We start from the raw sequence: 24,980 nt of genomic DNA on the forward strand, positions 1-24,980 counted from the left end.
ACCCACTTGACCCTTGAGGTCCAACTTTAACAGCAAAGACTCACACCCGACAATCTCCGGAGCAGGGACCCTACGAGGAACTAACGACTCCCGGATAACAACGGCCACACCCCCACCCCTTCCCTGGGCTCTCGGCTGATGCAGCACCTGAAATCCTTCTGGGCACAGTTCTACAAGGGGGACTCCTCCCTCTGGGCCCAGCCAGGTCTCAGTAATACATGCCAGGTCTGCCCTCTCGTCTAAAATTAAGTCCCGGACGAGAGGTGCTTTATGTACAACAGACCTGGCATTTAGCGACAACAGCCTGAGACCAGGGTCCTGATTACTTACACCATCTGGTCTTGGAGTGGGACTCCTAGGGCCGGAAGGAGGGATCTCTGTGATGTAGCGAACCCTCCTTCCCCGGTAATGGCCTGCCCTAGAGTCCCCGCCGTATCTGCCCCTCCCTGTCACGACCGCAATACCCCGACCCTCTCCCGTATCTTTAGCCCCCTCAGCCACCCCCATAGCCCCCGCAATTCCCGGCAGGTCCTCCGAATCAAGCACACTCATTTATACACTCAAGCAGTCCCCACGTAATGATTAAAACACATAAAATACAAGAGTCATAGGGTAATAAAAGTGGGATCATCCAGGTCACACATACAATCACATGCACTCACCATACCATTTAAAAGTTTGCGCAGCGTGCGTAGATCTTATAAAAGAGTATATATAGAAGGGGGGAGTAGCCTTCGTCCCTTCTTATGTATTTGGGAAGGTCCCAAGAAAGTCCAGGCGATTAGAAGAAATCGTTAAAGCTGTTAAAGTCCGATTTATCAATAGTGTCCGTAAAGGCGGAGTCTGGGCAGTTGAGATGGTTTCCCTTGGACGATAAAAGATAGTATTGACCAGATGGATGCAGTTAGTTCGTACGTGCAGAGGCCCGACAGATGTAATTATGGATGTAGTTGTAGGTGGAGTGGGTAGGTGGTAATTAAGAAGGCGGTAGGGGTGGTAGAAATGATGAAACCAGCCAAGAACTAGAGGAAGCGCCAGTAATGGCCACTGGAGGGAGTCAGAAGTCCACATATGCTGCCTTTCCGGAGTAATGGTGTCCAATGTAAGATGATCTGGTGGACAATTTTGCCTGACGTGGCACTCCTGAGGCAGCAACAGCAGCAGATGGTACCCAACACAATAAAAAGTTTGTTGTTGCAATCCTGGGATCACAGTCCAGGAAGATGGATGGTAAATAAAACGTTGCAAAGCCCAGTGAAAGCAGCGGCAGAACCCAAAGGAGATGTCGTACCAAGGGGAAAAAAAGCAATCAACAGGGTCGCAGTACAAAACAGTAAAGTTGTGGTGGGGATGAAAAGCTAGTCCTCCAGACCAAGCAGGCACTTCCATGCAGCTCCTTACCCTCTGATCAGGACACAGATCAAGCCCCCCAGGGTAGCGGGGCAGCTTCTTGGGACAGCGGGGCCAAAGCCACCGCCGCTCATGCAACGCCGCCACCGCCGCCGCCCAGCTGTTCAAGAGGGAGCAGTCAGTAGGGCCGTAATGCCAGGCACCAAGATTACGGAGAGGGTAGAAAGTCAATCCTCCAAACCAAGCAGGCACTTCAAAGCACGGGTCCAGCCTCCCAGGGTAGCGGGGCAGCCTCCTGAGGCAGCGGGGCCGAAGCCGCCGCCGCTCGCGTAACGCCGCCACCGCCGCCGCCCCGCTGATCGAAAGAAAAGTCACCGAGGGAGGTAACGCCGTCCCAGGACCACCCGAAGGCAGCCCCCTCCTCAAAAAGTTACCTTCCCTGGAAGCCTGAAAGCTGATCATTTGCGAGGACCCCTCCGTTGTCATATTCGGGGTCCTCGTCGCCTGGAATTTTCCGCTGTTTCTTTTCAGTAGCCGGAGCGTTGGAGCTCGGCGGCCATTCCCATTCTCGCGCATGCGCAAAAAAATATGACTTGTAAAGGACAGAGGTTATAGATTGTAAGGAAGGATTCAAGAATAATGGGCCAATAAGCCGTCATCCTAGTTCCCATTTGGTTATATACAGGTAGTCCTTGACTTACAACCACAATTGAGCCCCAAATATCTGTTGTTAAGCCAGGCAGTTATTAAGTGAGTTTTGCATCATTTTATGACCTTTTTTGCCACAGTTATTAAACGAATCACTGTAGTTGTTACATGAATTATGTAGTCATTAAGCGAATCTGGCTTCCCCCATTGACTTTGCTTGTCGGATGCTGGCTGGGAAGTTTACAAATGGTGATCACATGACCCCCATGACAGCGCAACTGTCATAAGTACATGCCAGTTTCCAAGTGCTTGAATTTTTATCGTGTGACCCTGGCGATGCTACAATGGTAAGTCTCTTTTTTCAGTGCTGCAGGGATGGGTTCCTGCCAGTTCTAACCTCTTCTATAGAAGAGGTTCCACAAATCTACAGTGCCGTTTAGAACTGGTTCCAGCTCCCTCCCCCAACCCGTCATCATCAAGATGAAGAGTGAGAGGAGGAATTCTGGGAGTTGAAGTCCACAAGTCTTAAAGCTGTCAAGTTTGAACACCCGTGGGTTTTTTTCTAAAGGGTTAGGGGTGCAAGGGTCTTGTAACTTGACAACTTTAAGACTTGTGTGCTTCAAATGCCAGAGTTTCTGAGCCAACATTTTGGTTGCTAAGCAAGAGCGTTGTTAAGTGAGTTTCATCACATTTTACAAGTTGGCCATGCCCACCCAGCCACATGGCCGGCAAGCCACTCCCACCCAGTCACATGGTTGGCAAGCCACTCCCACAAAGCAGGCCACACCTACAGAAGTGGTTCTAAAAAAATTTGAAACCCACCACTGATCTGTGTGTAAGTTGGAGGAGGAGGAGGACTATTAAATTTGATTTAATGTAAACTGTTTTATTAAATAAATGTAATATTATTACTCCTAATTCAATTATTTTCCCTTCTGCCATATATACTCATCCTTACAATTATCCTCTATTCCATTATTCACTACTCATATTCAGCAACAACCTGCAACATATTAGTGCATTTGAAAATTTATGACTTTTCACTTTATCAGGCATTATCTTTAATGAATTAAATTTACAATAAGGTTTCCTTCTCATATTCATACATTTCTCAGGGATTTGCAGAAGAGCAAACATTTGGTCTGCATATCTCCTGCAGCCTATCAGCCTATACTATACTATATTTCCCAAAGTTTGTTCATTGTCGTTCGGAATTCTGCCAAACATTTTCCCAGCCAGACTTAACAAACTAGCAGACTTAACAAGTTATCAGACTTAACAATCACTTTTCTTGGCATTCTGTTTATGAATGCTGTTACTATTCCTCCATACATCAGGGCAGATCCAGTCTTCATACATAAACAAATCACATAGTCACATGTATATTTTAACATTTCTTCAGTTATACTACTCACACCTGCAGCCTTACAATTTTTCCACATGTAAAACATCTTTTTCCCCCCATTTTTCCTGGCATTAATGGCATGTGTTTAAGCTCCACTTTCCAACTTTGCTATCATCCCCATAGAAATCTCTAACATATTTTAATTATTTCTTTCTGTCTTATCATCGCAGATAATTTAATTCCGATTTTCCACTTTCATTTGCTCTCTGAACATTAAAAATCCAGTTTGGAAGTGGTGTTTAGAGGGAATACGATTTTGGCACCCATGGTTTTGATTCTTGTTTCTTTCCTCCATCTACCTATACCATTTATCCCATATCTGGTAGAATTCTGATTCTTCCTTTCCCTGGATTTCTTTAGTTAGTTTGTCCATTTCTGCACAAACCATAACCTTTCTTATTATTTCATCTTCACTTGGAATTAAATTTTTTTTCCATTTCTGGGTAAAGGCAATCCTTGCCGCCGTAATTATATGTAGTATTAAATACTGGATTTCTTTTTTGTATTTTGCAGACATAATTCCTAATAAAAAAACTTTAGGTTTCCATTCTATTTTAACCCCTGTTATTGCCTCCAGCCAATTTTTGATCCTTTCCCCATTGTTTTGATAGGAAATAGGTTTGGAGAAATTTCACCTCTGGTCTAGGCACAAAGCAGAATTGTAAGACTACTAGATCAATAAAATAGACTGAATTTATCTTGAATTCAGTACCGGGGGTTGTAATGATTCTTCTGGGTTATTAATTAGTGGTTGCTGGATAATATCATAGCAAGATAAGGAGGAGTAAAACGGGAGTGAAATATTCAGAGAGACAAACCGTGCTTGTCCTGGCAGCTGCCCCAAGGAGGCTTTGCTTACTGAGAAACCAAGATGCTCTCTTTCTCTCTCTCTCTCTCTCTCTCTCTCTGGCTTCTAACCAAGATTTCTGCCTGATTACAGAAGGACAGTAATCTACAGCTTCCTGATTTAAAGCCTGCATTAATACTTTCAACTTTTAAGTTTAAAAAAAAAGGGAAATTATTTCTTGGCTGAATCATCTGCCTTTTCTGTACCTTTGATGATGGTTGGTTCTGTTATTGGCTTGCCGGAAAGCGCAGCCTTCCCAAGTTCCATTTTTGTTCTCTTGCTTTACTTCCTGCAACGGGTGGGAAAATCTTAACTTTCTCTAGCATTCTAATTCATTTTTAATGCCAACGCGGTAGTGGCTTATATCGGGGCTGTGGGGTTCTTGTTTTGCAGCTCTTATGAGCTTGCTGAGTATCTGTTTTTTTAAAATTATCATTACAAATCATTTCCATTAGTGCAATTTTGCTTTTCCAGGCTTCTGAAACTGGACCTCATCTCCCAAAATTCCCAGCCCACACAAAACCAAATATTAAAAGAAGCTAAAAAAATATTGTTGACATTCATCCTTTTCCATGGTTTTTAGTAGTATAAGTAATCCCGTTTCAGACAGTGTTGTTGTTATTAAACCAGTCTGTCAAATATTAGGATAAAATTAATAATTAAATGATTGAGCATAGTTGTTCTTTAAGGGTTCTTTCCCCCCTGCTTGAATTTGTGGATATGACAGCATGAAAGAAGAAATTTATTCCTCTTCCAATTTATAAAATATTGAGGAAGGGAGGGAGGGAGAGAGTGAGAGATAATAGATAGATAGATAGATAGATAGATAGATAGATAGATAGATAGATAGATAGATAGATAGATAGATAGATAGATAGATATTGGTCCAAGGTTATCCAGCTGGTTTAGTACCTGAGTGTGATTGAAGTCACACACCGAGGTGGCGCAGTGGTTAAATGCAGCACTGCAGGCTACTTCAGCTGACTGCTAGTTTGGCAGTTCGGCTGTTCAAATCTCACCGGCTCAAGGTTGACTCAGCCTTCCATCCTTCCGAGGTGGGTAAAATAAGGACCCAGACTGTGGGGGCTATTGACTTATATACCACTTCATAGGGTTTTCAGCCCTCTCTAAGCGGTTTCCAGAGTCAGCATATCGCCCCCACAATCTGGGTCCTCATTTCACCCACCTCGGACGGATGGAAGGCTGAGTCAACCTTGAGCCGGTGAGATTTGAACCGCTGAACTGCAGATAACAGTCAGCTGAAGTGTCCTGCAGTACTGCACCCTAACCACTGCGCCACCTCGGCTCTTACTGCTCATACTGGCGGCTGAATGTATTGCAGGGAATTTTGGAAAACACGCACTTGCCATTTCTCTCATTTTGGGGGCCTGATGAAGAACAATTCAATAGCTTTCACTTCTTTTTTTTTCATGTTTTGTTTATTTTATTTATATAACATTCAATTTCTATCGAACAGTGTGTGACCTGGGTAATAGCTTTCACTTCTGTTCTTGGCTATCAGGGCTGATGTTAAGGTTTTCAGTGTTACCACTTGTGGAGAAGTTGACTTGTTTTAGCTAAGGGTGGTTAAGATTAAAAAAAAAATAGTTTCCTAGATTTATATTATATGGTAAACAATTCAGTAGTACCTTGGTACTCAACTGCTTTGAAACTCATCAAATTTGGTACTCAACACATTTTGATGCGAACATTTTGTCCTGGTAGTCATCGTTTGTTCGGTACTCAATGCACAAGTTAGAACTACATTATTCCTTATGGGAAAAATTGTTTGGAATTCATCGTTTTTGGTACTCATTGTGTCTGGAATGCATCCTGAATCCAATTAACAATGAGTACCAAGGTACCACTGTAATCCTAAATAGAAGATAAAACTAGGCTGCATGGCTATGCAGATAGTGGAAACCAGGTTTCTCATGCTTAAAGCCGTCTGTAGCATCCTGTGCGAAACATCCGAACTGCTTGTTGCATCCATTACCAATATTTATTTCCAATAATCCATATATTATTATTTCTACCCATTTGATATTTATAGCTGTGGTAGGTCAGGAAATCATCATGGCCACTCATATACTTACCACTTTCAAAAGAATCAATAATGTCAGATTGCCTAACCCGGCGGATGGTGGAATAGATGCATAACATAAATAAGAGGCACTTTTGGAAATGCTGTTATGCTGGGCTTGAGACTCATGATAATTTTTAGTTGCTGAGGATTTAAATCTCACCATTTACCAAGGAAGCTGCAGGCACAGTGAAAACCGCATGCATTTATCCTAAAACGAACCTTGTTCATAGAAGTGTACGGTAACTAGCAATATACTGTAGTGTCTGGATTTTTAAAATGTAGAGTATATATAAATCCACATATGTGATCTGATGCATATAGCTCTTTCTAAAATTTTGATCATAAAATGTCTAAAATCACATGTCCAACAGTGAATTCAGGATGATTTACAGCATACTACATCAAAAATTTTAGTACTTTAGAGTGAACCCCGTTTAGATTCAATGAAGTAAAGATCTACACGTTATACTGCATTTAGACTTGTCAATATTCAGGAGTGCTGTTCAGATTTTCCTGTTTTGGTGTCACTTCTGAACAGGGGTGGGTTCCTGCCAGTTCTAACCTCTTCTATAGAAGAGGTTCCACAAATCTACCGTGCCGTTTAGAACCGGTTCCAGCTCCCTCCCCCCTGCCCGTCCGCCCATCATCAAGATGAAGAGCGAGAGGAGGGATTCTGGGAGTTGAAGTCCACAAGTCTTAAAGCTGTCAAGTTTGAACACCCCTGGGTTTTTTTTTTCTAAAGGGTTAGGGGTGCAAGGGTCTTGTAACTTGACAGCTTTAAGACTTGCGTGCTTCAAATGTCAGAGTTCCTGAGCCAACATTTTGGTTGCTAAGCAAGAGCGTTGTTAAGTGAGTTTCACCACATTTTACAAGTTGCTCACGCCCACCCAATCACATGGCTGGCAAGCCACTCCCACCCGGTCACATGGCTGGCAAGCCACTCCCACAAAGCAGGCCACACCTACAGAAGAGGTTCCAAAACAATTTGAAACCCACCACTGTTTCTGAGATACTTTGATATTTTTGTGATAGATGAAATAAGGTCTCACATAAGAGCAGAAATAACGTCTATCTGGAGATCAAGCCATGACTTATTAAAAAGCAGAAAAGACTATTTTGTTGTAAACAAAAGTTCCTGTAATCCCTCCTGTTGAGAATAATGGCAGATTTTAGAATGGAAATTGGGCTAGGTATCTGCAAACCCTTCATGGACCAAAAAACTGCTCCAGCCAATTTAGAAATTCATTACATGGAGAAAGTGAAAGCGAAAGTATCATGTGATCGCCATTTGTGACCTACCCAAGTAAATCAATAGCAAAATAAATAAAGAAAACCAGATTTGCTTAATAACCACATGTTTCGCTTCGCTTAAACTGCAATGATTCCCTTAACAACCATATCAAAAAAGGTCATAAAATTGGGCATTACTCACTGAACAACTGCCTTGCTTAACAACAGAAATTCCACGCCCAGTTGTAGTTGTATGTCGAGGACTTCCTGTTTTCTCACCACCACATATCGTGATCACATTTTTTATTCTCAAAACATGAGAATATTAGCTGAATGAAAATGAAAAAAAATTATTGTTGATTTAATATATAAAGGAACAGTCATGTCCTTTCTGGATGAAGATTTTGATGAGGTTTTTAAAATAGCAATAATGTAAAACAGTTATTATTACTCAATGATAGTTATTTAACTCTTGTGCCTTAACGTTTACAGTTGATGTTTCTTAACCTCTGCACGAAAACTTGGAGAAGCATGTTAAGGCTTTGTTTTGGCCTGGAAGCAATAAACATTGGCACGTTGAATGCCAGTTTCTAAAAGTTAATTGGCAAAAGTTGCCACATTGCTTTGAAACTGTCCCTTACACGAAAAAAATAGTTTCTGTGTGAAAACAAAACAGCGATAGTTCCTTGTGAACATGTAACCACATGAGTCAAAGCAGTTATTTTTATTAATCTTAATTCTCAACTGTACGCCTGTATTGTTACATCATTTGTTATGTCCGTCCAGCTTTCTATTTCTTTTCCGGTGTCTGTTTTAGCATGCGAACAGAAATTGTCCGTGTTAACTCCTTAAGGCACAACCACACCAATTGCACATTGATATTTTCCATAAAAAGGGGAACAGTTTTTAAAACAGTTTTAAACAGTTTTTAATCTTTTGCTGATGGGCTCCGATATATTAATGTTAGACAATACATTCAAACGTTTCCGATTAATTCCATATTTCTGTTTTACAGTATTTTTCAGTGTTTTACAATATTGAATTTCCATTGTTCTATATTCTTCACTTCATCACTATCTGGAATCCTCCAAATATATTAGAATAACAATTTGACTAATTCTGGAAATTACTACTGTATTCCCACTTGAGATAGCAATAGCAATAGGTTGTATTAGGCCAGTGTTTCTCAACCTTGGCAACTTGAAGATGTCCGGACTTCAACTCCCAGAATTCACCAGCCAGCATTCGCTGGCTGGTGAATTCTGAGAGTTGAAGTCCGGACATCTTCAAGTTGCCAAGGTTGAGAAACACTGTATTAGGCAATCTTTATTGATGCAAAGCCCGCAAACTACTTGCCATGCTGTCAAAAGGTGAATCTGAAAAACAAACAGATGAAATAGAGCAGTTATGGCAAATCTTTTTTCCCCTCGGATGCTAAAAGTGTTTGTGTGCACGCTATCACACGTGCGTGCCCACATCCATAATTGCACGCATAGCTTTTTTGGAGCCTGGGGAGGGTGAAAACGGCCTCCCCCACCCCCCGGAGTCACTCCAGAAGCCGGAAATGGATAGTTTCCAAACTTCTGTTTGGCTTGTTGGGCCTGTTTTTCGCCCTCCTCAGGCTTGGGGGGGGGGGGCTTTCCTGAACCCTGGGGAGCGTGAAAAACAGGCATACCGGACCCACCGGAAGTGGGTGGGTCTCCCCCGGCCCTCTGGAAGGCTGAAAATCAGTTGGCTGGCATGCAAATGCGCGCTGGAGCTGATGGCTCACGTGCTGGCAGATATGGCTTTGTGTGCCACCTGTGGCATGCGTGCCACAAGTTCACCATCACGGAAATAAAGGATGCAACTTGGATGGTTATTGGAACAAGCTGCAGGTTTAGAAGGCCCTGTAATAGAAATATTGACCTAAACTTCAAGCGCTAGGCTTTGTATCTCTTGAGCGGTAGGGAAAGTCATCTAACTTGCCACAAGAGAGATTTTTTTCCCCAGATATGAAAATAATCAGATGCTTTTAGGCTAGAACTGCATAAATAACCACAAGCGATCGCAAGAGAAGCAATTTCTTTATCTAAGATACAAGACACAATGTCAGCTGTTCCTCCGTTAGTACATTTGACGCAAGAATTGGCAGCTGGTATAAGGATAGGGGATGAGAATCAGCGAGGTATAGGATGGCCGGCTCTAATCCTCACAGAATGTCGCGAAGTATTAAAATGTCGATATTTAATACCTTCTGTATCCTTTAGCAATTGAAACTTAACTTCCGATTCTGTCAACAATTTGCAGATGAAATCTGTCTAGCACTTTGGTTTTATTAAGAACTCCTACTCTATCCCCTACAGATCTTAACAGATGTTTCTGACTTTGGAAGTAAAATATGCATGGTTCTAAATATTTATTGCCAACATCAGTTTTTAATTTTGGAAATTAATTTACCATGCGCTTGTAGGAAAGAAGGTTTAGGACAATAAGTTTGGGACAATGAAAGGAAGGTGGTTAGAAATCCAAGAAGTTATCTTTGTTTCAATAGATAATAGCATAAATTTGGCTGCACCTATAGTAGTTTTGCTGAGATCCAGGTCTGCTTCCTTTTGCTTACCAAAAGGAGTAGTGTCATATTTGATTTTATGCATGACCCGTCAAAAGCGCGGAGGACAAAATCGCGCTCGACGAAAGCGTGCATGTGACGTCATCACAGCGCGACGAAAAAAATTAAAAATTGAAATAAAATTAAAATTAAAGCAAGCCGATTCACATAAAGGTAAGGGTTAGGGTTAGGGTTAGGGTTAGGGTTAGGGTTAGGTTAAGGGTTAGGGTTAGGTTTAGAGCGTTAGCGTTAGGTTTAGCGTTAGGTTAAGGGTTAGCGTTAGGTTTAGCGTTACGTTAACGGTTAGGTTTAGGGTTAGATTTAGGGTTAGGTTAAGGGTTAGGTTTGGGGGGGTTAGGGTAAGGTTTTAGCTTTATTTTTACATTTTTCGATCACAGCGCGATGTTTTCGTCGCGCTGTGATGACGTCAAATGCGCGCTTTCGTCGAGCGCAATTTTGTCCTCCGCGATTTTGTGGTGGAACCGATTTTATGAACTTCATCTTAGAATTTCTCCGGGGGATTAGGTAATTTTTTCCCTGCTGCTTCAAGTGGTTTACTAAATATTCATATCCCCCATAAATTCCCCAGAGTTTAGAAGGTGGGAATACCTGCCTATTCCAAAGGTAAGCAGGGTCCATTCCATCTAATATTGGGACTGAGAGGTTTACCTGGGAATTCCAAGACTGTAGATTTAGAAGTGGAATCCCACCCCCCATTATTTCATGGATGTAGATGAGGTGTATTTTTTCTAACTTGTGATGCCCCAAACATACTCATGTATACTTCATAGATTTTTTTGGAAAATGTGCCAGACATTTCAATTATATAGCAGCACCATCAGAGAATTCTAATCAATATGTCAGCTGTGACTTGGTAAATGTTTTATAGAAGATACTTGAAGGCCAAACAAATGGAGATTTTATTTTTAAGTTCTGTGTGAGTCAGTCCTGATGTCTCCGCTTTTTCTTTGCTTTTCTCTCTCTTTTTTTCTTATTGTTTCTCCCTGATTTAAACTAATTAAAGCTCTAGTGATAAGAATCCAACTGCTCCAGATAAGCATTGAAGGTTCTAGGTTCATTTTGAATTTATTTCAGTGTAGTCAGATTCACTTTGAATTTCCTAAATGGTAATTCCATACTAATATTTATTTGCATTTATTAAGTTTGTGCCCCGCCCTTCCTTTTGAAGAGTTGGGAGTTTCTAATGTTACTTTTTAAATAAAAAGCAGTTAAATAAGTTATTGCTTTGATTCACACTATGCACTAAATCAGTGGTCTCCAACCTTGGCAACTTTAAGACTTGTGGACTTAGCAATAGCAATAGCAGTTAGACTTATATACCGCTTCATAGGCTTTCAGCCCTCTCTAAGCGGTTTACAGAGTCAGCATATCGTCCCCACAGTCTGGGTCCTCATTTCACCCACCTCGGAAGGATGGAAGGCTGAGTCAACCTTGAGCCGGTGAGATTTGAACCGCTGAACAGCAGATAACAGTCAGCTGAAGTGGCCTGCAGTACTGCACCTTAACCACTGCGCCACCTCGGCTCATTGTTGGCTGAGGAACTCTGGGAGTTGAAGTCCACAGGTCTTAAAGTTGCCAAGGTTGGAGACCACTGCACTAAATCATTATATATTGCAAAATTCTGAATGATCACTAGATGGCAACAAAGAGATAAACTACACATTCTCTTAACTCTTTGCTGCCATTAAGTGTTCATATGGTTTTTGTAGCTCATATAGTATAACCCTAATATATGATCTCAGCCAGTTGTAATGTATTCAATGAATTAAAGTTAATTCACTATGAATTAAGTTACTAAGGCCACACAGAAAAATCCTCACTAAACTGAAAACCGTCCTTAACACTGAGCATCTAAATAAGGTGACGATAATTTTCTTCTTTTCATTCTTCCTCCTCAAATATCCTTCTCGCACCTTTTGTATTTATTGTCTGTTTTTTTAGATGTTCCCTTTCAATTCTTGCATTTCCAGTTAAAAGGCTTAAGACAACAGACTTGGCCAATTGAAACTCGGCTAGAAGTATGCACATTTGAAAGGAATGGCTCAGTCTATAATCCCATTGCCTGGTAATTTATTCTACTCTGCCACAGGTGCTGTGAATGGGACGGTGCTCACATCTGTATTATATTTCTCCCTGCCAGAGGCTATGTTAGCTGAAATGCAAAAATTGAGAGAAATATTGAGAGCCTAACTTAACTCTCCTCCTTCAGATGCCGTCAGCCAGACAATGTCGGCTGGCGGCTCCCCGGAGAAGAGCCTTCTCTGTGGCTGCCCCGACCCTTTGGGACGAACTACCCCCAGAAATCCAGACCTCACCCACTCTCATGGCCTTCAGAAAAGCTTTCAAGACCTGGCTATTCCGGCAGGCCTGGGGCTGTTGACCTCATTGTTGAGGTCCAGCCCCGACTAAAATGAATATATCTGTGTTGTTTTTAACTTGTCTATTTTATTTTTATTTTATTTTATTTTATTTTATTTCCCCTCTCTGTAAGCCGCCCGGAGTCCTTCGGGATTGGGCGGCCTATAAATAAAATTAAACTTAAACTTGATAGTAAACAGAAAACGATCATCATTATTTTTTTGGCCAAGTGGTGGTTCTCATGTTGGGCAATTCTAATCTGATAACCACAGGGAGGAGAGTGGAACATATATCTGGGAAGCAATAATTTTTTTTTTTAAAAAAAAGGAGTTAAAACTTTTTTTTTTTTAGTGCAGAACTCCAGTCAAATTTAGATTTCCCTGTACTTGTTTTAACATCACAGAGAAAAACAAAGTAAGCAGGAGATCTGTTCATGAATTTTGCTTTGAATGGCTTCCCTTTCTACAAGAGTCAGCTTTGTTGTTGGCCAAATATTTAGAATGATGAATGAGTTTTTATGCTTTCTCCCCAAGTCCTAGTTGGAAATCATTGGTATTTCTTCAGTGATACCAGATTATGTTTTTTTAAATAGCAATAGCAGTTAGACTTATATACCGCTTCATAGGGCTTTCGTCCCTCTCTAAGCGGTTTACAGAGTCAGCATATTGCCCCCAACAACAATCCGGGTCCTCATTTTACCCACCTCGGAAGGATGGAAGGCTGAGTCAACCCTGAGCCGGTGAGATTTGAACAGCTGAACTGCAGAACTGCAGTCAGATTGAAGTAGCCTGCAGTGCTGCATTTAACCACTGCGCCACCTCGGCTCTTAAAAAAAATTAAAAAATCAACCACGTGTATTTTATGGAACCACCTATTGATTGAATAAAAAATAAGTTGAATTTCCATGTCTCTATAAGTTTGGTCATTGATCAAATAGTTTCAGTATCATGTATTAGGGCAATTTTTTTTTAATTTCATTTTTTTTAACATACTGATGCTGGTTGCTCGTTCAACCTTAATTGAATGAGAATTTTCAGATTTTGTTTATAAACTCTGAAGCTACCAAGTTTGTTTTCTCGTTGCTTTTTTGTGATGGGGGGGATATCTGAACTTCATGGCACAAAAATAAGGTACCATTATTGAGATGTTGCATTTTTCAGGGATTTCACTATCTGGTGATCCAAAATAGTGCAGTTTTGATACCAGTGCCCTAATGGTGGATTCCCTCTTCCCCCAGTCTAGGTACAGCTCAGTGGTGGGTTTCAAAAATTGTTGGAACCTACTCTGTGGGTGGGGCCTCCTTTGTGGGTGTGGCCTGCTACCCGTGTGACCGGATGGGAGTGGCTTGCCACCCATGTGACCGGATGGGAGTGGCTTGCCACCCATGTGACCGGATATGAAATTATGAATTAGTACTTAGGTCGGTCCAAGTAGCTATTCAGAAGTTAGTGGTTAGAAGCAATCCTAAAGCAAGATATGGAATTAAAACCAGAAATATTTTGTTGGCTATTTGAAAGGGAGTATAATATATATTTAATTTTATACATGTTAGCAGCTGCTGGAATTGTGTTTGCACAACAGTGGAAAAACAGAGATATGTAAATGAATAAATATTACAATGTGCAGGAATAAATAATTTGACAATTAAAATCAAGAAGGCTTTGAATACTTTTTCACGTGGGATTGGTTTTAGCAATTGCCAACTAATGGAAACAGAAATTAGAAATCCAAAAGTATGAAAGAAAACACCAATTATGTAAGGAAAGGTCCCTAAAATGTATAAGGAAATATTACTAGATCATTATTAATGCGTAGATAACTGCGGGACATTACACACCCACCAAGGGTGGTTTCAAAAATTTTTGGAACCTCTTCTGTAGGTGTGGCCTGCTTTCCGGGTCCACTGCCGGAACTTCTTCTAACTGGTTCGGTAGATTTGACGAACCGGTTCTACCGAATAGGTGCGAACTGGTAGGAACCCACCTCTGGTACAGCTAACAGCAAATTTTATGAGCTTTTGGCATCAGTTTAAAACAGTGGTTCCCAAACTTGAAGTCCACAAGTCTTAAAGTTGCCAAATTTGGGAACCACTGGTTTAAAACATCCATATACCTCCAAGCTTTTAATGTAATAGTCTAAAAAGTATTGCTTTAGCTTGATTCTTTTTTACTGGTGTATAATTTAAGGGGGTTGATTAGAAAACCAATAATTCAATTCTTCTAACGATCTTTTTTTTTTTTTTTTTTAAAAATTGCTTTTCCTCTCTCTTTTGGGGCCTCCTGAGAACGCATTAGGGGTATTGTGAATTAGCATTTTTATGGTGTTCAATTAGAATGCTTTCAGCTGTTTGTATTGAACATGATGACAATTACTTGTGGTGGTGGAGCAGAACTAATTTAATTTATTTGTTTGGTCGAAAACTGTAAAAGAGCGAGGAATGATTTCTGTGGAAGAAAATGGTTAGCTTTTGTTAGTATTTTGAATTAGCCTGCTCTATCCTGCTTTCAGCTTTCTTCTGCAACACTGCATGTTGGTTACATAATTTATTAAAGTTTTCACAAGCAGGGTGATCTGAATCCAGATCTGAATTAGTGAGATCCTCCAGCTCTTAACGTCTGTAGTACAGTACAACAAGATTGTTCAGATTTTTGAAAGGATGCTTAGCCTGGACAAAGCATTTCTCTAAAGAACTGTGGTGTCTTACTTCTAACTGGTGAGGGCATGTATGAGATGCACAAGTAAAGAGACCAATTCTGTTGAAGGTGAATCAGCCTCACTAAGGCCTCACTAAGGCAGAGCCACGTGTCACCAATAAGTCCAGTGCACTGTGGAATAAGATCAGGGGTGGGTTTCTCGCCCCGTTCCAACCGGTTTGGTTGGAACGGGGCCGGCGGCGTCCTCGTGCACGCGCGCAGTGCACACATGCGTACTAGCGTCTGTGCGATGCTCCAGCTGCTCCTGGAGGATCGCGCAGGCACTGTATGCGTCCTGCGCATGCGTGGAAGCGCAGAACTCGTCAAAACCGGGTAAGGAGCGCGGGCAGGCAGGTGGGCCCTTCGCTGTTCCCGGAAGTTACTTACTTCCGAGTTCGCCAACCAACCGGTTCACGGGGACCGCCGCGAACCAGTTGAAACCCACCCCTGAATAAGATCAGTTGTAATCATACCCAGAAGCCTACAAAACACTTCCTTGATTATGGTGTCTGCCTAGTGTACATTATGTTTGATTGTTGTTATTACTTGCATTTTTTTTTTACATCTTAGCTCAGGTACCGAAAGCCATATTACCCGTATGGAATTGGGCTGCCCCATTCATGCCTGCAGAAGGAACGTGATATGGACTTTGTTGATCAAGGAATTCTGGCTGGAGAATTCAGAGTCCATTTTTCACTCTCTCCTTCCTATAATGGTCTCTTTGCATTTCTCACATCAGTTTTGCACAGTGGAATGCCAGAGTGAATAACCATCAAATCTGTGGTCTTCTACATACCTTCCGCACTGATGGAAGATGGTTAATCCTCACTTCTTCAAAAGATGCTTTCTATAACCCATGATTCTTGCTTTTTATCCTAAAACATTTATCATACCAGTGGATATTCATGTTAAATTTAAAGCAGTAATTTTTTTTTTAAAAAAATGCATTTTTAAAAAACCGGGCAATGAATAGAATGGCACTGCTAGAATTTAGTTTAATTTTCCAGAATATGTTTCACATGGCAGAACTTTATGAAATTATGAGATTATGATCTACTCCCCCCCCCCCATCACCCCTTGTGTCTATGTATGCAGTATCTCTTCTTAAAAGAGGGAAGTATAGACATGGAATGAATGGTTTGGGTACTAAGCAGAGGTGGTATTCAGCAGGTTCTGACCAGTTCTGGAGAACTGGTAGCAGAAATTTTGAGTAGTTCGGAAAACTGGTAGATACCACCTCTGGCTGGCCCCGCCCCCATCTATTCTCTGCCTCCAAAGTCTCAGCTGATCGGGAGGAAATGGGGATTTTTCAGTAACTTTCCCTTGGAGTGGTGAGGGAGTGGAGATTTTACAGTATCCTTTCCCTGCCATGTCCACCAAGCTATGCCATGCCCACTAAGTCACGCCCATAGAATTGGTAGTAGAAAATTTTTAATCTCACATCTGGTGCTAAGTAGCATATCTTGATTTAAAGACCTCTTCAGATAAAGCTTATCTCTTGGTGACTGCATGGACACCATTGTTCAGTTTCCATAGCACCACAACAGAAATGGTTTCCTAGGTTTGTCTCTTGGGTGGTTTTGACATTTCAGCCTTGTGTAGAATCCTGGTATTTTGTGGTGCCAATTATATACACGCAGATCGCTTCAGGGTCTCTACTGCATTTATAAATCTTCAACAGAAATGAACCAAAAACAAGTTTGGCGGTGGGTGGGTAGAAATCCCACTTAAAGCATATGAAAGAACACAGGAACAAATGCTTACTTTTCAAACTAAAAGAGATAAGGACATCCAGAAATAATTAGTTTCCGATCTGCAGTTCAGCCAGATAATTCGAGCCATGCGCAGAAATTCAAGAAAGAAGGTAAAACGCTATTTCCCACAAAGAGCAAGTCAGAAAGATGTCCCTTTTTATATACCCCTTGACGGATTTGCTGAATTATTCTTCTTTCTTTCAAGTACTTCTTGACTTTCATTATTTTACCTTTATAATTTGCAGTATGTTGCCTTGACTAACAAGCTCTTGGTTAACTTGCCTGGCCTGCAGGCATCATTTTTCTTTCGTTTTTATTAATCCTACAATGTAGGCTAAATTCTCTATCTGGTCAGGTTCTGAATCTGAATAATCAGATTGATCCACCGTATTCAGGTGGTCACCTGCCCAAGTATTAACTAGAGACATCCCTGCTTAGCTTTTGAATGCAGACAGGTTCAACGAGGTGCTAGCAACAGAGTGTCATGGACAGAGAAATTTACATTTATTAATTATTAAGTACTTGATTTATGACCACGAATGTGCTCAAAATTTCCATTGCTAAGTAAGACAGTTGTTAAGCAAATTTTGCCCCATTTTACAACTTTTCTTGCAACACTTGTTAAGTGAATCACCATAGTTGTTAAGTTAGTAACACTTGTTAAATGAATCTGGCTTCCCTATTAATTTTTGCTTGTCAGAAGGTTGTAAAAGGTGATCACATGACCGTGGGATACAGTGACGTGGGTGAGCTTTATGGCTGGTGGCAGCAATTTTTTTAGACTTGTGGACTTCAACTCCCAGAATTCCACAGCCAGGCATGCTCAGTTCCGATTTAAAGCGACAGCATTTTTCCCCCTTGCAAAATAAGTTTTCCCATTCTTTTTCTTCTCCCTCCTCCTCCTTCCTCCCTCTCTCCCTCCCTCCCCCATCTCTCAAATAGACACACGCACACAGAGAACTTGGATCCCTCTCTCACTCACTCACTCTCAAACAAACACAAACACAGAAGTTGGATTGGATATATTTTCCAAAGGCTTGAAAGCAGCTCCTCTGCCATACCCCCCCCCTTCCCCTGTTGCCTTCCGATCTGAGCCTTTGATTGCAGGTGAATCACGTTCCCTTTTCAAACTTGTAATCAGTGAAGCTGGGCTTATATACTTTTATCCAGCTGTGTGTGTGTGTGTGTGTGTGTGTTTGAAAAGGCAACGTGGTTCTGCATGCAATCAAACTTTTTGAATTCCTCCCCCCTCCCCAAACACAAACCTTTTCCAGCGGTTTCAGAGAGGATTTCAACTCTGCTTTTGTCTGCCCTCATGAAAGGCCAGAGCTCTGAGTCAGACTGAGCTAGTTGCTCCCAGAGAACTCTAAAAAGCCTCTAAATATGCCCTCTACACGAGGTGAGAGAACACGTGCCTCCTTTGCATACGAAATTTTTCGCTTTTTAACCCTTGCTTAACTCTTAAAAGGTGAAAAATTGCTTATGCACAGGAGGCCCCTAGTTCTCTCGCCTCCTCCTATAGTTAATACTAAGCACTGTTCCAAGTCACTGTGACTTGAAATCTGGCAGCAACTACCTTGGCTTTAATTATTTAAAAAAAAATCTTTAAAATTCTTTCCTTTTCCTCATGACTAGTGAGGCCACGCCTCCCCTGCCTCTAGTGACTGCACGTCCCTGGTGGGATATGACATCCGTCATAAATATGAGCCAGTTACCAAGAGTCTCAATTTTGATCATGAATGAATTTTAAATAAAAAACAAAAATGAAAGTATCAACTTGATGAGTTTTGCAAACAATAAGGTAGAATTTAGCCATTTTTGAAAGAGACAAATCAGGGTCTGAATGACAGGGGAAATTTATTAATAAAAGAGTAACGGAATATAAACCACACATCAAACATACACGTATGTGTCAATATTTATTTGAACAACAGAAAAGTCTTCTATCTAGTGTCTGAATTTTTTTTTGTCAAGTTTGGTTTCTTATAAGTCATTATCTAGAAATTCTGAAAGTTAAAAATTTAACTGATTTGAACACTAGATTAGGGAAGCAGCGGCTATCAATTCTGCATACAAATTTAAGAAATCTATGTTTAGATCTTTCCCTTAGTCCCCACTGCTGTGAAAGAAGAAAGGGCTGTAAAAATTCCTTTTAGATAGGGAAGGCAATGCTGGCTATTTATTATACAATTGTATCACAGCGGCCAGTTGTTTCGCCGGATTTGGCATTGGTTACTAGTCGGGCCCCACCCGTGGGCCTAGGACGTCGTAACGTATTTTCGTAATATGCGTGCAGATCCAAGCAAATGCTTTTTGCATTTGACTGATGGTGATTTTGTCAATTTTTAACTGTTTTAAATGTAATTCCAGTGCTTTTGGAATAGCACCCAGTGTGCCAATTACCACTGGAATTCCCACTGCTGGTTTGTGCCATAGTCGTTGAATTTCGATTTTTAAGTCCTGGTATTTCGCGATTTTTTCATGTTCCTTCTCGGCGACCCTGCTATCCCCTGGTATTGCGATGTCTATGATTGTGACCTTGTTTTTCTCAACCAGTGTGATGTCTGGTGTATTATGCGCCAGTATTTTGTCCGTTTGTATACGGAAATCCCACGAGATCTTGACCATCTGATTTTCGGTGACTTTTTCAGGCTGATGTTCCCACCAGTTTGTTGCTGTTTTAATATTATAATTTTTGCACAAATTCCAATGGATCATTTGCGCTACTGAATTGTGCCGCAATTTATAATCAGTCTGCGCAATTTTTTTACAGCAGCTGAGGATGTGATCAACAGTTTCATCAGCTTCTTTGCAAAGTCTGCATTTGGCATCATCAGAGGATTTTTCAATTTATTATTATTATTATTATTATTATTATTATTATTATTATTATTATTATTATTAAAGTTATTATTAAAGTTAATTTATAGGCCGCCCTTTTCCCTAAGGGGACTCAGGGCGGCTTACAACTTAATCCTGCTTATTTCAAAGCAGGATTAGGTTTATAATTTTTAAATTACACCATCTTTAACTTTTGGGTAAATTTCTTTTACAAAATTGCATTAATAGAGCCTCCAAATGTATAGGCATCTGACAATCTCTATGATTTTAGTTTTATCAGGTATGCATTAAAGGCATTGTAGGTTAGGTTTAAGTTTATTGGATTTATATGCAGCCCTTCTCCCAAGGACTCAGGGCAGCGTACAACATAAAAGAAAACACATATTACAAAAATTAAAAGGGACATTAAATAAAGTATCCCAAAAAACCACCCCAATTTATATTTACAATAAAAATTTAAAAATTCGATTAAAATTAACAATGATCAATCATTTATTTTGTTTTGTTCAGGCCAGGCTGGCTTGCTGGAAAAGCCAACTTTTTAGGGCGCGTCGGAAGGACCGGAGGTCGGGGATTATGCGAAGTTCCGGGGGCAGCTCATTCCAGAGGGAAGGGGCTCCCACAGAGAAGGCTCTTCCCCTGGGGGTCGCTAGCCGACACTGTCTGGCCGACGGCACCCTGAAGAGGCCAACTCTGTGGGACCTATTGTACAATTTATGCATATAAGGAAAATCCTTTTTTTTAAAAAAAAAAAAGGTCTGAGATAATAAATAGTGGGTAAAATATTTTGGAATAATTAATTGCTAACATTCAGCCAATGATATATATATACAAAGATATTCATAGTTGGTACTGTATATTTTTTGCATTACAGTTCCATTCTCATTTCAGGATCCAAATGGGAAAAGTTATATAAATAAAATACATTTTAAAATTGTTTATGTATAAGCTATTTGTGCACGACAGAGTCAGCAACAGGAGCTGTCAAGTCAGGTTGAAATGAAACTCTGAAATGGAGTATTTCATTTAAAAAATGGTTTGCTACTCATGGAGTAGCTGTTCCTCTAGAATTGTGAAGTAGATTCACTTATTATAAAGTAGCACACATTTTAAAATGTGCTTTCACAATTTTTACAAAATCTGCTGCTCCAGCTAAGTTTTCATGCCCTTTGAAACAATACAGGCTATTCTTCTTTAAACATGCATATTTATTTGTTTGAAAAGCAACATAGTCAAGATAGTCAATGTTTACTCATTCTATCAATGAATAAATTCCCTTTTGTAAAAAGTAATTAGCTCAAAAATGTTCAGCATTCCATGGTTTTGGGCTGTAAAATTGTTTTTTGTGACCCCTTACAAATGATGAAAAAAACAGAAACTATAAAGTCTGTTTTCCTATAGAAGCCTTAATACCACATTTAGACAATTAATTGGATTAGGTTAAGGTTAAGAAATAATCTTTTAATCTGTTTGAAAGACAAAGGAGTTGGCTATGGGGGTCATTAAATCTGAAACCGCACTCAAAGTGCACTTTCAAGCAATAGGAGTGATTTCATCCTATTGTCAAGGGCCTTGTTACTTAAAGGAATTACTTTTGAGTGGTGTAACCAAAGATATGTCTTGTTTTCCATTGGAGACAGGATTGGCAAATGCTGATAAATAGTTGTTTTAATGCTCTTAAATACACTGACTAACTCCAGTCAATCCCCATTTCACCATTGATGTATCATATTACACATTGATTTATTATCTACTATAAAACTGTGAGTATACAGAGATTACTAATTTTGCATAACATCACCCAAAGCATATGTATATATTAACTTTGTGGATATTTTTATGCTGTTGAAAAATAACAATTTATCTCCTGTAAACAGCCTGAAAGGATGGAAAAAGTGTAATAGAAAACTCTTTCTCAATTTATTAAAACTTTCCAATCCTGATTATCTTAAACATCACTTACTCATCATAATTTGTAAAGATAAATTTACAACTTTCTCACTCAAGGGTACTGATAAGGAAATCCTCTGCTTCTAGTTTTCATCCCCTCCAGGGAATATTGGTTCTTTTGTTTCTTACAATAGAGTCATTTTGCCTTTTAGTTGAATAGGATATATCTTTTATTTTTTCAAAAAGAAAAAAAAAATCAATAATTTGATTTTTAAAAACACTATGTGAGATCTGAGATAGAAATTCAGTATAAATACCCCCCCCCCCAAAGTACCCTGTTTCTCTAACTTTTCTCCTGCAATACATAATACTTTGAATATTTTATTCAGGGCCTGTGAGGGTCTTGTAAAGTGAATGCATGAGAGGGGAGATGCAGAAGCAGATTTTTCTGCAGGAGCAATATCTTTTTTAGTGTTAAAGGCAAATGGCTTACACTCCATTCTAGTCTAAGGCAAGGGGGAAAAAGGAAGGAAGGGGAAACTGAAAAAGATGACTCAATTGTGCTACTACAGTCTAAAAAACAGCTTGTATTTAAGTTGCTTTTTAGCAGTTGAAATGGAAATATTAGGATCAGCAGATTTTCTCAAATCAAATAGTCTCACATCTCATTTTTTTTTGAGATGCAGAGCAGGGAATATTTTTTTAAAATGCTAGTTATTTCCAGTTTGTGTTGTGTTGAAAGAAATGTCCTTCTGGGTTTAGCTCCAAGTGGGGAAAAGACACTGGAGACACGGAGGCTGCTTGGAAAGATGGTTTATTGTTGGACAGAGCCACATGGCTTGAGCCCTGAACAGAAAAGGGGATCACAGGCTTCAATGTTGGTGGAGAAGAAGGGAAGGGCTGAGGGAGGGGCTTGCTAGGCTTTTTATAACCTGTTTACTCCCACCTCTCTGTTTCCTGTGTAAGAAATGTATTGTGATTGGTTGTCAGACTCCCATGGGGCCATGCAGGGGCTACTCTCTAGGCTGTTTTGAATCCATAGATGAGTTCTCAGATGCCATGTGGAGAGTTGAGTAATATCCCTTCCCCCTGCAGCTGCAGTGGAGAAGTCTTTATTATGTAAAGTGGGCTAGCTTGGCCTTCTCAATGGCCTATTGACAAAGTGTGGATGGGCAGAAAGCTACAGGCAACTATTCTGTCTTTTAAAACATGTTTCTTTCTTTTCATATCCAGAGAAATATTGTGCCTTTTCAATATTTCCTAGGATATTTCATTTTTCTGGGAGAGATATTTCATTTTTCTGGATGATAACTTCCCACAGTTGCTTACTAATTTTCATTTTTACCAGTATTTGCATTATGTTGTAGGGGTGCACTTGCTTTTCGTTCTGCTCTTGCCATAAGCATTTGTGGCTTTCTAAATTTTAAGTATTGTAAAAGTATACTGTATACACTGTAGAATCTGGTTTTCTCCCAATAAAGCATTTTGGTTACATTTGCTCCCTAATGTTAACTAATCATATAATTAACAGCTTGTGTAACTGCATTTACCAAGTTAACATTTAGGGTAATTTGAAAAGACAACTGTAACCACAATTAAAATTTAAGTAATTAATTACTGTGCTTTTCTATTGCTCGGGAGTTGAATACTTGCTTTTAATGGCAACTTTCAAAGGCAGAAAAAGTAGTTTTACTATGTCCTCACCATCAAGGTGAGCATTTAAAGAATCATGAAACCAGTAGCATAAACCCAGGGAAATTGGAAATACTTTTTTTTTAACACTAGACTTCCAGCAAATGAATTCAGTTTGAAATGGAAAAGCAAAAGCAGTTTTCCACACATTGGAGGATCAATTAATCTTTCTCTCTCTCTCTCTCTGTCTCTCTCTCTGTCTCTCTCTCTCCCCATCCATCCATCCATCCATCTACCTATCTATCTATCTACCTATCATCTACCTATCTACCTATCTACCTATCTATCTACCTACCTACCTACCTACCTACCTACCTACCTACCTACCTACCTATCTATCTATCTATCTATCTATCTATCCATCTATCCATCTATCCATCTATCTACATACACACAAAGGTTTTATGGTGTAGCTTTTATAAAGAGTCTAGGAAATTATAATAATCGGGGAGAGTCCCCGAGAGGCACATGCCTTTGAATGAAATTGCATATCCTTGCTGATAATTAGATAATTTACTAAAAGTATTCTCTTTTTCCTCTTCAGTTTCTGTGCTTGAAGAATATAAGAACATTCCTTTCTGCCTGCTGTGAAATATTTGGAATGAAGAAGAGCGAACTCTTTGAAGCATTTGACTTGTTTGATGTTCGTGATTTTGGAAAGGTATTTACAAGGCATTCCTTTGCTTTATATTACTGTGTTTACGTATGTTACAATTACCGCAGAACGATTACTCTCTTTATTGTTGCAACTGATGACTCATTAGTAGGTACACTCGTTTTTTTAACATGGGGAATTCATCGTGATTATAATGTATTTGTAAAGGTTTATAAAGATGTATAGTCCCAGAGAAATTTAAGGTGGTGTTGCATCCATTTAGGTGGAAATAAAAAGATTACCAAGTCTTGAAATAATGTATTAGCTTGACCCAATCGGAAATAGCCCTCCTAACTTGACACTGCATTAACTGACGATAAATTGTGGTTTTAATCACCAGACTATTTTAAAGGAAGGAATGCTTAATGTAACAGTGGACAAGATTTCATCAAGGGCGCGATACCCTTTAAAAAAAAAGTTTATGCTTTTTTGACAGCTCTAGTTACTCATGCACAATGTGTTTCCTCTGTGAGCTTTAGGAATTACACTAGCATAGACATGCATCATTTCTAAAGTAATTTGGACAGGAAGGATGACACATAGTTTTAGCCTTTTGTCTGGTATTTTGTAAACTTTTTTTTTTAAGGAAAACAAATTTCAAGAAAGCCATAGTTAAGTATCCGTCACCCTGTATTATTTTAAAATTGAACTAGAATCAGCATAGAAGCCTTCCAAGGTCCCTTCCAATTCTGTTGTTCTATATTCTATTCCTGTTTCAAAGTGGGAATAATGAATCCTAGTCTGGAGGAATGTGGCACTTTTTACAAAAGTTTTAGTTCAATCCTATTATCAACTTGGTGGTTTTTTTTTTAAATTGTACACGGAATGTCATGGATACTTGGGAGGAATCTTGGAAAGTTACTGATAATTCCTTATCTGACCTTTCTCACAGAACTTCCAGGGTTTTTAATTTTAAAAAA

At 39.9% G+C, this 24,980-nt stretch overlaps 1 protein-coding gene across 1 annotated transcript in view; it reads left to right on the plus strand.

Annotated features, from left to right (window-relative positions):
• Nucleotides 1-24,980, plus strand: part of VAV3 (vav guanine nucleotide exchange factor 3) — a 193,061-nt gene that overhangs the window by 21,635 nt on the left and 146,446 nt on the right. Inside the window, exon 2 of the mRNA XM_032218068.1 lies at nucleotides 23,950-24,066. Coding sequence (XP_032073959.1) covers nucleotides 23,950-24,066 — 117 coding nt within the window. The remainder of the gene's footprint in view (nucleotides 1-23,949; nucleotides 24,067-24,980) is intronic.

This window comes from Thamnophis elegans, chromosome 5 (genome assembly GCF_009769535.1).
Source record: "Thamnophis elegans isolate rThaEle1 chromosome 5, rThaEle1.pri, whole genome shotgun sequence".
In the NCBI taxonomy this organism is placed as follows: Eukaryota; Metazoa; Chordata; class Lepidosauria; order Squamata; family Colubridae; genus Thamnophis; species Thamnophis elegans.